Source organism: Pieris napi, chromosome 18 (assembly GCF_905475465.1).
Source record: "Pieris napi chromosome 18, ilPieNapi1.2, whole genome shotgun sequence".
Classification (NCBI taxonomy): Eukaryota; Metazoa; Arthropoda; class Insecta; order Lepidoptera; family Pieridae; genus Pieris; species Pieris napi.
This window is the reverse complement of record NC_062251.1, coordinates 6,230,133-6,245,391: the sequence shown is the minus strand read 5'-3', so window position 1 is coordinate 6,245,391 and position 15,259 is coordinate 6,230,133. Positions and strand designations below refer to the sequence as shown.

The following is a 15,259-nucleotide window of genomic DNA, read 5'->3' as shown; positions in this document are numbered from 1 at the left end:
TTTAGTAGTTACAAATTAGAAGTTTAGATGGCACTTCTGTCGCATAACGTCTTTTGCAGTAAACGCAGACTTTTATTTATTTATATTATCATAAGCACGTATACAGTGTGTAAACAGTGTGAATATAGATATACAAATACATGGAGTGATCATATACTTGTACATGATCATCTATTGCGGCTTTTACCTTAGTAATAATTAATTTACAAAGAAGTTTCACTTCTAACATGTGTACTTTGTACCCCTTAATAGCCTAAAAGGCACGCGATCAGTTTGATCTGTAGCCGAAATCAAATTTCCTCAAAAGGGACTTTATTTGCTAAAAGGCTCGGTGTCCCCCGCCGGGCCCTGGCGACAACTTCTCCGGAAATATCCTTATGATGATGGGGCCGCGTTACTACGCGTGCTATTTATTTTCATTTAAACCACTTTAAGTTAAACTATATAATAGTGAAGATAAGCGTTTGTTATAACGATTTTAATACTTTCAGACGTGGACACAACTCGACCTGACGAAAAGTCAGTAATGACGTACGTAGCGAGCTACTACCACACATTCGCCAGAATGAAGAACGAACAGAAGAGTGGAAAAAGAATTGCTAATGTAAATATTTCTTGTTAGGATTTATACAGAATCTTTTATGTGATACATGGCGGGCTATCTTAAATATTCAAACCAAAAAAAATATTAGTTCTCTATTGAAATATCTTTTTTAGCTTCTATATAGTAAAATATTAGAGCAGTGTTCCTGAGGTCGTAGGTTCGAGCCCCGGCTGTGCACCAATGGACTTTCTTTCTATGTGCGCATTTAATATTTGCTCGAACGGTGAAGGAAAACATCGTGAGGAAACCGACATGTCTTAGACCCAAGTCGACGGCGTGTGTCAGGCACTGGAGGCTGATCACCTACTTGCCTATTAGATTTAAAAATGATCATGAAACAGATTCAGAAATCTGAGGCCCAGACCTAAATATTTAGCGCCACTGATTTATTTTAATTCTATATAGTAAAATGATTTACGTAATAAATAAATTTGTAATTGTTTCATCGCTACAGCCATCTTGAGTAGAATGAGAACCTACTATTATAATCCGTATTTGCTTCGCCTCATTTAATTTATTAAATTATTTTCTATTTTATGTATCAAGATGATTACTGTCGAACTATAATGACGTAAGTTTTATTAAATTAGCAAAAAAAACGTGTGGCACTCGGGGACTGCCGCGGTAAAGCTATTGCATAGCATTTTTTATCAACTTATGCAGTTATAACTTATAATTATTTATTTATTTTTTATTTATGCAGTATTTCTGTCTGCCTCACTCTAACCCGTACCGGCTGCACCGACCGCGCTCACGCTACGTCACCGATCTCGTCAGAGAGATGGGTAGTATGCGTTCTGTCCCAATCTAACGCGTATTTGCCGCAACTATGATACGTCATCGTGTGTTAGGTTTTTTCGTTACGGAATTTCTTGATTCGGTCGCCGCGCTCAAAGCCCGCGATTAAATCTATGCAATAGCTTACGTACTGTAGCAACCTCCAATCCCCAGCTTTTCTCTTTCCGCACATATAACACAAGGCTGTAATATATTTTCAGATTATCGGTCAACTGATGGACTGCGACGCTCGAAAAGCTGAATATTGTCGGCTTCTAACAGCTCTGCTTGAGTGGATCCGGTTGAAGATAACAGAATTAAACTGTCGGGACTTCCCTAACTCGTTGGATGGCATTCAGAGGCTCTTATTGGCCTTCAAACAGTATAGAACAGTTGAAAAACCACCTAAGTAAGTATTACGTACGCAGTCGCACTCGTACGTTTAGTTATGCGTATACGTCGCCAATTACATGTACTAGTTCTCTAGTGAGGAGAAGAAATGAGGCTTTAACTCTCAGGCTAGTATTTCAGAGTAAGTAAGTCAGACTTAGCGCGAACTTATTTGCCGTGTGTTAAGCACTGATTGGATACATGAGTTTCTTATGGTTCAACACTGGAAGGGGAAAATCGCAAAAGTCAAAAATCATTCAATCATCAATTTATTCAAAAGTAATTCAAAGTCTGTTCGTGACATTCTAGTAAAGTTTTTGAATAATATATCATTTAATGAAAATTGCGGCCAAAAACGATCGCACCCAGATACGCCTATTCCTTTTCTTTCTTTTGTGTTTTTAATTAATAATAAAAAAGCGCTACAAGCCGCCGCAGCAAGAACAATGTCGTTCATAGCGAGTGAATACTGAAATGCTCGTGTAGGACAGTATTGCCTAGTTGATGAAGTTGCGCCATATCGCTCAATATTGTATTGCGCAGTAGTGATGCTTGTTGCCGTTGCCGTAAATTGCTTGATAGAGTCGTGACGTCATAGTTGACGAGTATTGACTGGAATTGAGCAATTTTAGTTGCCCGTGTAAGCGCACTTTAATGAATGTCAAAAATGTTTACAAAATTCGCGAAAGAGCAAGACTACGCCATAAATAAATAAATTTATTGTTGTTTACTTCCACATTTATTAATTATTAATAACTTTACCTATCACGTCTTCAGCTTACACGCACTTTAAAAATTAAATTTATTATGCATTACCTATTTTGTTAGTTTATACGATATGACGACTCATTGGTCTAGTGGTTAGTACCCCTGACTGCGAATCCATGGGTCCCGGGTTCGATCCCCGGCTGAGACGAACATCGATGTGATGAGCATTTGGTGTTGAACTTAGGTCTTGGGTGTTTAAATATGTATTTATATGTCTATCTATCTATAATATGTATGTATATCCGTTGCCTAGTACCCATAACACAAGCTTCACCAGCTTAGCATGGGACTAGGTCAATTGGTGTGAATTGTCCAATCATAAAAATAATTACTATTAACTGTTTTTTTTTTAGATATAAAGAACGATCAGAGATCGAAGCTTTGTACTTCAGCATCAATACAATGCTCAAGAGCTTGGTGGGAGAAGGGTGGGCACCTGCAGATGGCCAACTGCCACAAGACCTGGAAAGGGCGTGGCAGCAGCTGGAACAGGTATAAGCTGGTATCTATGTTTTAATATCTAAATTGCTATTCCTATTCTAAAACTAAACTATATCATTGTTTTTAGGCGGAACACGCACGCGAACTCGCTTTGCGAACAGAATTGCTGCGACAGCAAAGATTGGAGCAACTCAATTATAAATTCAATACAAAAGTAAGTTATATTTTTATATATATATAATTCTACTGTACGTGTGTATGTCACTGAACTCCTATTAAACGGTTGGACCGTGAATGGTTTAGAATCACAAATCAGCCCGGCAGATGGCGCTGCCGTCGGTACATTCATACTTTGTTTATAATCCTAAGGAAGCGTTCAAGTATTACGTCACGCAATTTTTGGAGATTATTGACCCCCCCCCCCCCATGTAACGCCTTGTAACGTTTTTTGGTACCCAAATATAGTCAAACGTTTCGTGACCACCTACTGACTCTTTATACCTAAAAGTTAATCCCCGCCCCGCATCGTAACGTTTTACAAAAGGACCCCCTCCCCCCCAAAATGTGTTACGTAATACTTGAACGCTCCCTAATCAATTGAAATATCATGCAGGACGTCTGTTGGGTCTGCTGGTATATTATATTTTCTTAGCAATACAATGGATAATATAGATTAAGCAGTCATTTTCAATTCTAAACAAATATTTAATATGAATATTGACGTGTACGTAACGTCCACGTTTGCTAGTACATTTCAAACTCATGAAGACTTGATACTCGCCACGTTTATATAATCTTAAATCTTTTGTGGGTGTGTTAATTAAATTCCGGTTTAATAAAACTTGGCTGGACCGATTTTGATGAAATTTTTTCGTTTTCGATATCATTTACATGAGAAAACTAAAAGTTTTCGTTCGTTCACGAGCTGACAATAGTCTATAGTTGGTATAGACTTGCCCATTTACTTAATATTAATAGTATATATGAATTTTTGTTTTTCAGTCCGTTCTTCGTAAAGGTTACCTTAAGGAGATGATCCAAGTACTCTCAGACCCTCGTTACGGCTCCAACTTGTCCCAGGTTGATGCAACTGTTAAGAAACATGAAGCGATATCAGCTGATATTCTAGCTAGGTATGTAAATTAATAATACCAAGGCCGGCTGATGTTTTTTTTACGTAATAGAAAGCAAACGGCTCATCTGATGTTAAGTGATACCGCCGCCCATGGACACTTACATTGCCAGAAGCCTCGAAAGTGTGTCGCTAGCCTTTAAAAACACAGCTAAATTCAGGGCGGGCCTCACTTCGTCGCTTGCTCCAGATATAGACGTTACTTTTCATTATTACTGTTTGAAGAGTGGAAAATTGAATTTTTTTTTTGATGAAATAGCTGAAAATTAGTTATCCCTCACTCCTACGCATCACTTGAGATTTTTCAGCTTATTTTATGAACAATTTTGGAACTAGTAAATATCTTCGATGGCTTTTTTTAATTAGTCTTTCTTTTTTTATCTGATCCGTAATAAAAATAAACACAACTAGCTGGCCCGGCTAACTTCGATCCGCCTAACAGTCTAATAATATCGTGTTAACTTTAGTTAAACATAATTTAGGATTTCATTAAGGTAAAGTAACATTAATACAACTTTTTTTTTGCAAATACAGAAATGTTTTATTCCTTGCCATTACGAAAGAAGAATGGCAGTTTTACACATTAGGCCTCTTCTCTCTAGCGCCAAAATTGCGATACTGCATGTTAAAGCACTTTCTGATATACAACATTTTTTTATGAAGTAACACATGTCTTCGATCAAGACCGATATTTAATTACTTATTCTGTTATTCGGAGCGGAGAGGAATCGACCAAAAAAGAGATAACTAACATCGGTCCAGCCGATCTTGAGTTATAAGTGGTGGAACTAACACGACTTTTTTTATATATTTAGATGTTCTAGTAATATTTGTACGTATACGTACGTTGTTGTATTTAGGACACGTTGAAGCACGAACCTATACAGTTCGTATACGTAGAATTCGTGTAGTAACTTTAAACGTGACATTATGCTGATACAATCGTAACTCCAACTAAATTAGAATATGATTTAGGACCGAACGTTTCGAAGACCTATCAGCGATGGCAGCGGAACTGGTCCGTGAGAGCTATCATGGCGCTGAAGCCGTTTCACGCACAGAACAGGCCGTGTTGACAAGATGGCGGGAACTGCTGGAACTCCTGGAACGACACAGGGCATCTCTCGCAAAGCTGGCTCATTTAATGGCCTTATTGAGAGAGGCAGACGCTGTGGGTCATACATTGGCTGAGATGAAGGTAATATTGAAGAAATATATATTATAGGCTCAGAATATGATTTTGTCCCATTCGGTGTCGAGACCCTTGGTCCGTGGGGCTTTAAGGCTTTTTAAAGATACTTCAAAAAGCTTAGTCGACATCACAGGAGACCGAAGATCTGGCAGCTACCTCGGACAAAGAATTAGTCTAGCAATTCAAAGGGGCAACGCTGCCAGTATCTTCGGAACCTTGCCTAAAGGGACTCCTTTTAATGATATATTTTAGTTTATGTTAAGTTTAGTTATTTATTTCAATCTATATTATTTTATTATTATTTATTTTTATTTTCAATTTAACTTACGTATATGAATAAAGATATAATTATAATATTGAAGTGCCTTGTCAAGTCAAGTCAAATCAAATCATTTATTTCAATTAGACCACCTAAAATGGCACTTTTGAACGTCAAACAAAATACAAAGAAGATTCTTGTTGCCCCTTCCAAAAGGTAGTTTCATATGGAGAAGAATGGGCAAACTCCATACTTTTTCATTTAAAATACATAGTTGTACTAGTAGACTCGGCCAAGCGTTGCTGTGGCTTAGGTTGTTTGTTGTAATATTCCATAGTAGTAAAATATTCAAGGGAAACTGTAGGAGAACACCAGTCATGGGGACCACCATGCTTTTTTGGTGGTTATGCCATTAAATTGTAGCTTATGTGAAACGTTGGTACAACACAGCGCCATCTGTTCGAATTGTGACTGTCAAATAATAAACAAATATTTTGCAATAAAATAATGTTGCGGGTATAAATTGAGATGTAATCTTTTGAGTTAGATCAAACCGCACACGGTGTGCAAATTTGGTTGAAGTCGGTTCAGTAGTTTAGGAGTCCATAGCGGACAAACAACGTGACATGTAATTTATATATATTAAGATGTACATGTACCTATTATTATTTATTATTACTAACGCTATCTATTGGCAAAAGAACATATACGATATATCATCTTTATGGTCTAAGATCCCGCTATACAACGACCTTCACCGAGATGCTTATTTAATTAAACTTATTTTATATTTAATTTAATATGTCAATAAATATAATCCATATGGGTTGCCTAGCAAATTTCAGTCCAGAGTATGTTTAATTAATTTAAAAAAAAAATATTTTTTTAAACATTTCTCCGGTATGATTAATAGATAAATTCTATACCAATCGAAAGTATGAAGCCCATAGAATATGCAAACGTTAGGTTCTTTTTAATCAATTAATTATTTATGTGTATATTTTTTATGTGACACTAAAGTATATATACATTATACATCTTTAGTAGAAAAGAAAGTTATTGGTCTAAGATCCCGATATACAACGACCTTCACCGAGATGCTTATTTAATTAAACTTATTTTATATTTAATTTAATATGTCAATAAATATAATCCATATGGGTTGCCTAGCAAATTTCAGTCCAGAGTATGTTTAATTAATTTAAAAAAAAAATATTTTTTTAAACATTTCTCCGGTATGATTAATAGATAAATTCTATACCAATCGAAAGTATGAAGCCCATAGAATATGCAAACGTTAGGTTCTTTTTAATCAATTAATTATTTATGTGTATATTTTTTATGTGACACTAAAGTATATATACATCTTTAGTATAAAAGAAGGTTATAGTGATACATATATAATACTACCCTGATTAAAAATATTGATTGAAAAAAGTTCAAAAAATTTACTACATGCAAATTATAAAAAAAATTTTTTTTTTTTAATATTAATTAAACATACTCTGGACTGAAATTTGCTAGGCAACCTATATGGATTATATTTATTGACATATTAAATTAAATATAAAATAAGTTTCATTAAATAAGCATCTCGGTGAAGGTCGTTGTATAGCGGGATCTTATACTATTATTGTTTATATTAAAAATATCTACAATAATGCTGGAATTTTTAAAAAAAGTTAGATTTAAAAATCACGTAAAAATTTGCCTTCTTTTTGATCAACATTCACTCAGCTAATTCTTAACATATTATAAATACAATTCATGAGACTTACCAAAGTTTAAGAGTCCGATTCTTAGCGCTAAACATAAGCCCTGCTTCACTCTGAATCTGAGACTGAAATCCATCCTTTATATCTTCTAGGCTCAATTCGATTCGGAAGAAGTAGGCCGTCACTTGGTGGATGTAGAACGTCTGCTCCAAGCGCATGCACTTCAAGAGTTGCAGCTTGGGGCATTGGACGAGAGCATCCAACGTCTGGTGAGACAAGGCAGTTCCGTCGAAGGTCTACCGCAAACACAGCAGTTGCAGCATCAACTCGAAACCCTGTCAAATGAATATCAGAGGTGAGAATTTCTCCATCATACATGCTTGTGTACCCAAGAGGCAAATGTGACTGACATGGGTATCGCGAGGTCAAACTCCTTCCTAACTTACACCTATCATTGCGATATTCTTAGAATTTTATTTACTTAGCGATTAAAGAGTGGGGGAGAGTTTCTTGCCAGTTCTTCTTCCTGCTCTATGCCCTTGACTTGCGAACTGGTAGTAAATGTAAATTTAGAATCAATTTAACATCTTTTCTGTTGACGTTCATAAGTCTTTTTGTTTACCGATATGAATAAAGTTATTTTGAGTTTAAGTTTGAATTCACATTCACGTGATTTGTCACTTTGAGAATGTATTTTCGTTAATAAATTAAGAATTTTCTTTTTGAGGTATGTGATGTAGAAATCCAGAAGTTTCAGTTGTTGTTAAGTATTAATTGTTAATTAAGTTATTTAACAGTATTGTAGAAAATTAAGTCAACATAATATTACTTATTAGCCATAAATATTGTATAGGCTAGATTAGAATTCATGTAAAGTCGCACTCTTTTTTGTGAACTTTATAATAAAATAAATATAGTTAAAAAAAAAAACTATAAAACAACCTTTTAAAGCACATCAAACTAAAAAGTGAAAAATAATTCCTAATTTAGGCTGAAAATGGTAATGAACAAAAAATACTGGTATTATTGTGAAAAAGCGTGGGGCGCTCTGTGCCATATTTTTCGTCTATCGTCCATATTTTTTAAACAATATTTATTTTCCACTTTTTAGTCTTAGCAGCAATACGTGTTGTCTCAATTTAATCGTATTGCTTTGTGGACTTAGCTTTAGCTAATATAAAGCGTGTAATAAAATAAATTATCACTTATATAATTTTGAGTTAGTACAATGCGTTTGAGATCGCAATATTCGCTCACCCATCTTTCCAAGTTAACTCTTTATACAAATCATAATTTTTATGTTTCAGCTTGGTGGCAGCAGCTAAAGACCGAAAGGCGAGATTAGAAGATGCAAGAAACCTGTACCAGTTCCTCGAAGATCATGATGAGGAAGAAGGTAAAGTCTTTAGTTAAAATTTAGTACATTCATTATAATGTATTAACATGATGTGACTAATAATAATAATATCGAATATCTAATCCGAATTCTAAAATCTGTCAACATTTGCTAGAAACGCTTGAATATGTCAAAACTTCAGAACAGGAAGTTGTGCACAAACTTAACAATTTAGTTTTTTTTTAAATATTAAGTATTAATTGTCGTTTGTTTCTGGTTAAATTTCAGTTTTCTTAAAAAAAATCTTTTTGTGTATGTACAAAGTCAAAGTCAAATCGTTTATTTCAATTAGACCATCTAAAATGGCACTTTTGAACGTCAAAAAATAAATAAATATAAAGATGATTCTAGTTGCCCCTTCCAAAAGGTAGTTTCGTGTGGAGAAGAATGGGCAAGAAACTCCACACTTACTCTTTTAGGTTTACAATATTTTGTTACATTTGTTAAATAATTATATGTGAAGACAATGTACTCTTAGAATAAACTACTATACTAAAAAAGTTAGTATACATGTTCCTCACATATTTACAAATATCGAAACTATTAAAAAAACACAACAAAACAGTGTGTGAGATACAAAAAAATAATAATAATAATTACATTTGTAGCATTAAAGCAAAAAATCAGCAACCAATTTGATTTTGTCCAGGCTATAGAGCCAATCATAGGATTGTCCTATGGAGCAGGACCAGCATGTTTCCAAGCATTCTTATCTTGAATATAATCATCTAATTTGTAATATGCTTGTTTACAAAGTGTACTTTTAATAAAACATTTAAATTTTCGTTCATTTAGTTTTAAAATGTCACAAGGTAACATTTCACACAGTACCCCATAAATGAATTTTGAACTTTGGCTAATCTGAAAGATGGTTGAGCTATTTTATCTTTATTTCTAGTACTAAAATTATGTCTTTCATTTATTTTACTAAAAAGATGTAGATTCTTTCTTACATACATAATATTTTCATAAATGAATTGGCAAGGTACTGTCATAATATTAATCTTTTTCAATAGTTCCCTGAGAGATTCGCAACGACGTAGATTATAAATGGCTCTGACCGCTCTCTTTTGCAAAATAAAAATGGATTCTATGTCAGCAGCCCGACCCCACAGTAAAATGCCGTAAGACATTATGCTGTGAAAGTAGCTAAAATAGACCAAACGCGCAGTTTCTACATTGGTTAAATATCTTATCTTTCTAACCGCATAAACGGCTGAGCTCAGCCGCCCCGCAAGAGATGTGATATGAGGTCCCCATTGTAACTTCTCGTCTAGCGTAATGCCTAGGAAAACCGTTTGATTAATAAATTCCAGTTTTCCTTCATTCAACATTATGTCACATTCCTTACTTTTAACATTTGGCAACGTAAATCTAATACATTTAGTTTTTTTATCATTCAGTGCCAAATTGTTTACCGTAAACCAATTTTGGACCCGAAGAATAGAGTTATTCACGTCGTCACGATTTTGTGACCGTCGATCTACTTTAAAAATCAATGATGTGTCATCTGCAAATAACACCATCTTCGGTTTATTCTGAACTAATTGGGGTAAATCATTTATGTATACTAAAAAGAGGAATGGACCCAATATTGAACCTTGAGGAACGCCCATTGTAATTTCAGACCCTAACGAGTTTATGCCGTTAACCTGATATATTTCTGATATACTTCTGCATATATATTGTTTATCAATGTAATCTGTTTTGGCTTTGTATATTGTCTAAGTGTTTCGATTTATAATACGTATGTTTTAGCTATTAGATTACTAATAAATAAATATACTTAAAAATTAAATTAAATATACGTTAGGCCTTTTTTCAGTCGATTTTTTAAATATTTTTATACTGTTTGTATAATTGTATTAAGCAGTGTTGGCCTAGTGGCTTCAGCGTGCGACTCTCATACCTGAGGTCGTAGGTTCGATCCCCGGCTGTGCACCAATGGACTTTCTTTCTATGTGCGCATTTAACATTTGCTCGAACGGTGAAGGAAAACATCGTGAAGAAACCGACATGTCTTAGACCCAAAAAGTCGACGGCGTGTGTCAGGCTCTGGAGGCTGATCACCTACTTGCCTATTAGATTTAAAATGATCGTGAAACAGATTCAGAAATCTGAGGCCTAGACCTAAAACGATTGTAGCGCCACTGATTTATTATTTATTTATAATTGTATTAAAATATTTCTTGTCGATAAATAAATGTTTTGTTCCATCTTAGGCTGGGTGACCGAAAAACAGCGAATCTGCCGTGCTGAAGTTGCTGCTAAAGAACTACGTGGAGTGTTAGCGTTGAGACAGAAGCACACGGCGCTCATGCACGAAGTCCGCGCAAGAGATTTAGTGGCGCAGCGGCATAGGGCCAAGGGGCAGAGGTAATATATTGACTGAATAGTCTTAAATAGTGTTTTTACACGCCTTTCTTTGAGAAAAATATTAATAAACACACCAATAATCTTAAACAGGTAATTTTCTCTTCAGGCTTTTCTTTGTGAAGGGGCGCTCAAGTATTACGTAAGCACTACACAATAGGGGTTGATTATGTCAACAGTAACTATTTACTTTTTTACACATTACCTACACATTGTGTATGCTTTGAAACGAAATGTATTTTCGAGGATTGTCACAAAAATTAATACGTTTATGTACTATTATTTTTGAGAGCTTTGCTTACTTTTGCTGACAAGAGGAGAGGGGGGGGGGATAAATAAGCCGTAAATCTGCTTACGTCATACTTGAACGGCCCCTGATTAAAAAGTCACGAATAACAATTAACTATGGTCGAGTAATTTCAACTTTTCTGACACTTGCGTCCTCCACTTGTCAAAATTCTGGGATTGGTTGGATTTTCAAATTGTTTACTCAATAAATAGTTTAGTCATAAATTAAGTTCGGTGGCGGATTTTTTATGGATATGTTCAAATAAGCTTGAAGTTGAAGTTGTTTGAAGCTGAGTAACAACTGCCTTTAATTGATTAAAACATGAGCGTATAATTAAGATAACATTAGGGGAGAGGGGTTGGGACGCTGGATTAACAAAAACCTAATTTGACTTATTGAATTCGTAAATCTAAGTGACACTTCTGTTATTGGACATTATCGGAAACGAGAATGTTATATTACAACTTATCAGTGTAGAAAAACTAAAGGCTCATGTTGGCTTCAAGTGTGCGATGATTGTTTACATTTTGTTAACACTTAATTATTGACTATTTCATGTTAGGTTACATAAATCATGCTAAATGAAATATAATTTCCAGTTTGATCGACGCGAAGCATCCGAAGAGAGCGGAAATAGAGAGAAGACTTTCCGCTCTCAGCGAACAGTGGGAGATATTGCGTCAACTCGCCAACGACAGAGATAAGAAATTGGCTGATGCAGCAGAAGCTCACCAGGTATGCGACAGTAAATTTGTACCGGTTTATGAATTTCTTTTGGGCAGAATATATAGGGATGGAACAGAAGATCAAAATGTCTTACAACCTCATATCTAACCTATTACAGGGTACTGTATAACATTATTCGTTATAACGTAAAGCTCTCTATAACGTAAATATAAGTGAAATTTGTTTGGTTTAACACAAAACCCATACATTAATTCACTCTTTATAACCCTACAGCAATTCTCTATAATGAAGAAATAAATTTGAAATTATTGTAATTGGTTAATTTTTGAAGTTATACTTCTTTAGGCGAAATTTTACGATGCGCGCGCACCGTGACACAAAATTAACAGAATGAAGTTGCCCACGGCATTGGACATAATTTAAAAACAACATTCGAATAATAATAGAATTTATGTTACACTTAATATAAGAGAAAAATAATAAATATATATTTATTTAATTTTTCAAATATAAACTGAACTTTATTGACTATAATGACTCATTTTCCAGTCTTTGATTATTTAATTGTAATTAATTATTTGCATGCAATCAAAAACTATTTTTAATAATGTCAAAGAAGTCTTTTTACGCGCGTACAAAGTACACGCACCCTTTTTCTCATCTCTCCGTATAACGAATATAAATTCCCGGTTCCTTGAAATTCGTTATAAAGAGTGTACATTCTATAATATTTTTTAGTTCTATGGAGACGCAAATGAAGCGGATTCATGGATGAAAGAAAAACGTGCACTGGTTGCAAGCGACGACTGCGGGGTTGACGCTCCCGGCGCTGCAGCGCTTTTGGCCCGACAGAAGATTGTCCACGACGAACTTAGGGCGTATCGTGAAGAGCTTGAAACGCTTAGGGCGTCGGCTGATAGGCTGAAGGCTGCGGGAATACATACATTACAGGTATGAAGGTTTCAAGTCTGTTTTTATTCTCCAATATGTCTTTTAAACAGTGTTTTAGTTTAAAAATGTGTGTGTGTGTATATTTCTTGAAATATATGACTTTTTGTTGCTGTTTCTTAGTCGGTTTGCAAATAGCAAATGAAACATTCTAAATCTAACCTCCGAAAGTTGTAAAAAAATAATTAAAGAATTTTTTTTTTATTGTGTGGGTACTCCTAAAGTCTAATGAATAAATTGTTTTCAACTGCAATACACAGTGGCGTAACTATACCATCTGGGGCCTGTGGCAAATTCTTTTAATGGGGCACTATCAGTAAAAAACGACACGTTGTACTCAGTTTAATTTTAATAAACTTCGGGATTTTTAGCGTACTCAATTACACGTTTTTTATGTTCCACTAATGGCAATAGGCCTCCTCTCTTAGGCGAAAGGGAATGGTCTGTAGTCCCCACGCTAGCCCAATGCGTATTGGAGACTTCACATTCATCCATAGAACATAATATCTCTTGGGCAGGGGCCCTCTTGGGTCGGGGGCCCGTGGCATTTTGCCAGCCCTGCCACCCTATTGTTACGCCATTGGCAATACAATACAAAAATTGTATGCTATATTTTTAATATTTATTGATAATCAACTAAGGGAGCGTTCAAGTATTACGTAACGCAATTTTTGAAGACTATTGACCCCCCCCCCATGTAACTCGCCGTAACGTTTTTCATAACCCAAGTACAGTACTGTACCCAAGTATAGTAAAACGTTTCGTGACCACCTAGTGACTCTTTAGTTACTATTATGTTGTGTAAGTCGAAAATAATATTAACAATAACGCGTAATTTAATCCCCGCCCCGCATCGTAACGTTTTACAAAATGAAATAAAAAATTCGTTACGTAATACTTGAACGCTCCCTAAGGATATAAACATGATCGCACACATAAAATAGTTATCAACTTAAATGATGCATTTCTCTCCAGCTCCCAACAGAAGTAGAATCCAGCGGTGCAGCAGAGAGTGAAGAGGAGTGGGGAAGTGAGACAAGGCTTGTACCCACCGAGGTATGGGAAGAAGAGCCGGTCGAAAGACTGGAACACAGAACTGTCACTGAGGAGAGAAGCGTGCCACAGGTACGTTCTTACGCCAGGAATTTAAAGGGTTTTTCTCGTAAAAAAATTATATACCTAAAATATCAGAGGGATAAGTAGAATTAAAAAAAAAAATGTTTCTTGTACTTATGTACGCAAGTAAGAAGTTATACTTCTTTGGCATAATTAAAAATAGTTTTTGATTGCATGCAAATAATTAATTACAATTAAATAATCAAAGATTGGAAAAGGAGTCACTATAGTCAATAAAGTTCGGTTTACATTTGAAAAATTAAATATTTATTAATATTATGTTTATATTTATTATTATTTTCTAATATTAATTAGTATTGATTTAAATATTCAATTTAAATCACTTCTGATTATAATTCAGACCCACATATAAAATTCGCTCTTGTATAATGAAAACAAAATGAAAACACGTGTTTTTAATGCAGAAACTCAAAGCATGTGGATAAATATTATAAATATAAATACACAGTGAACAGAGGCGGCGTGCATGCCAACATGCGCCACTAACTTCATTCTGTTAATTTTGTGTCACGGTGCGCGCGCATCGTAAAATTTCACTCTCATCAATTTTTCATAACGCGCCTAAAGAAGTATAACTTCAAAAATAGTTGTTAAATATTGCTATCTTAGGCCTTAGAACGAATGATACGATGTTTGGACACGTCAAAACGCTGTCAAACTTTACAATTTGTCTTACTTCATGTATTTGAACGGTGCGTGACTCCGTTTAAATAAATCAGTGGCGCTACAACCTCTTTAGGTCTTGGCCTCAGATTTCTGAATCTGTTTCATGATCATTTTTCAATCTAATAGGCAAATAGGTGATCAGCCTGCTGTGCCTGACACACGCCGTCTACTTGGGTCTAAGACATGTCGGATTCCTCACAATGTTTTCCTTCACCGTTCGAGCGAATGTTAAATGCGCAAATAGAAAGAAAGTCCATTGGTGCACAGCCTGGAATTGAACCTACGACCTCAGGGATGAGAGTCGCACGCTGAAGCCACTAGGCCAACACTGCTCTTCTTTTTTATTATATAGATGCTGAAATAGATAGTTAAATATAGAACTTATTTTTTTGGTTTCAATATTTAAGATAGCCTGCCATAATGCATCATGTCAAAGATTCTGTATATATCCTAACAAGAAATATTTACATTAGCAATTCTTTTTC

The 15,259-nt window shown here is 35.1% G+C and overlaps 1 protein-coding gene across 7 annotated transcripts in view; it reads left to right on the top strand.

The window, feature by feature from the left end:
- The window catches only part of LOC125058592 (spectrin beta chain, non-erythrocytic 1), a 141,344-nt gene that overhangs the window by 41,314 nt on the left and 84,771 nt on the right, over positions 1–15,259 (top strand). For all 7 annotated transcript variants that reach the window (XM_047662697.1, XM_047662699.1, XM_047662694.1 and 4 more), the window contains 12 exons: positions 492–604; positions 1,603–1,790; positions 2,893–3,031; positions 3,108–3,194; positions 3,983–4,113; positions 5,088–5,310; positions 7,431–7,633; positions 8,586–8,674; positions 10,897–11,050; positions 11,936–12,071; positions 12,762–12,974; positions 13,947–14,096. In XM_047662697.1, coding sequence (XP_047518653.1) covers positions 492–604; positions 1,603–1,790; positions 2,893–3,031; positions 3,108–3,194; positions 3,983–4,113; positions 5,088–5,310; positions 7,431–7,633; positions 8,586–8,674; positions 10,897–11,050; positions 11,936–12,071; positions 12,762–12,974; positions 13,947–14,096 — 1,826 coding nt within the window. The remainder of the gene's footprint in view (positions 1–491; positions 605–1,602; positions 1,791–2,892; positions 3,032–3,107; positions 3,195–3,982; positions 4,114–5,087; positions 5,311–7,430; positions 7,634–8,585; positions 8,675–10,896; positions 11,051–11,935; positions 12,072–12,761; positions 12,975–13,946; positions 14,097–15,259) is intronic.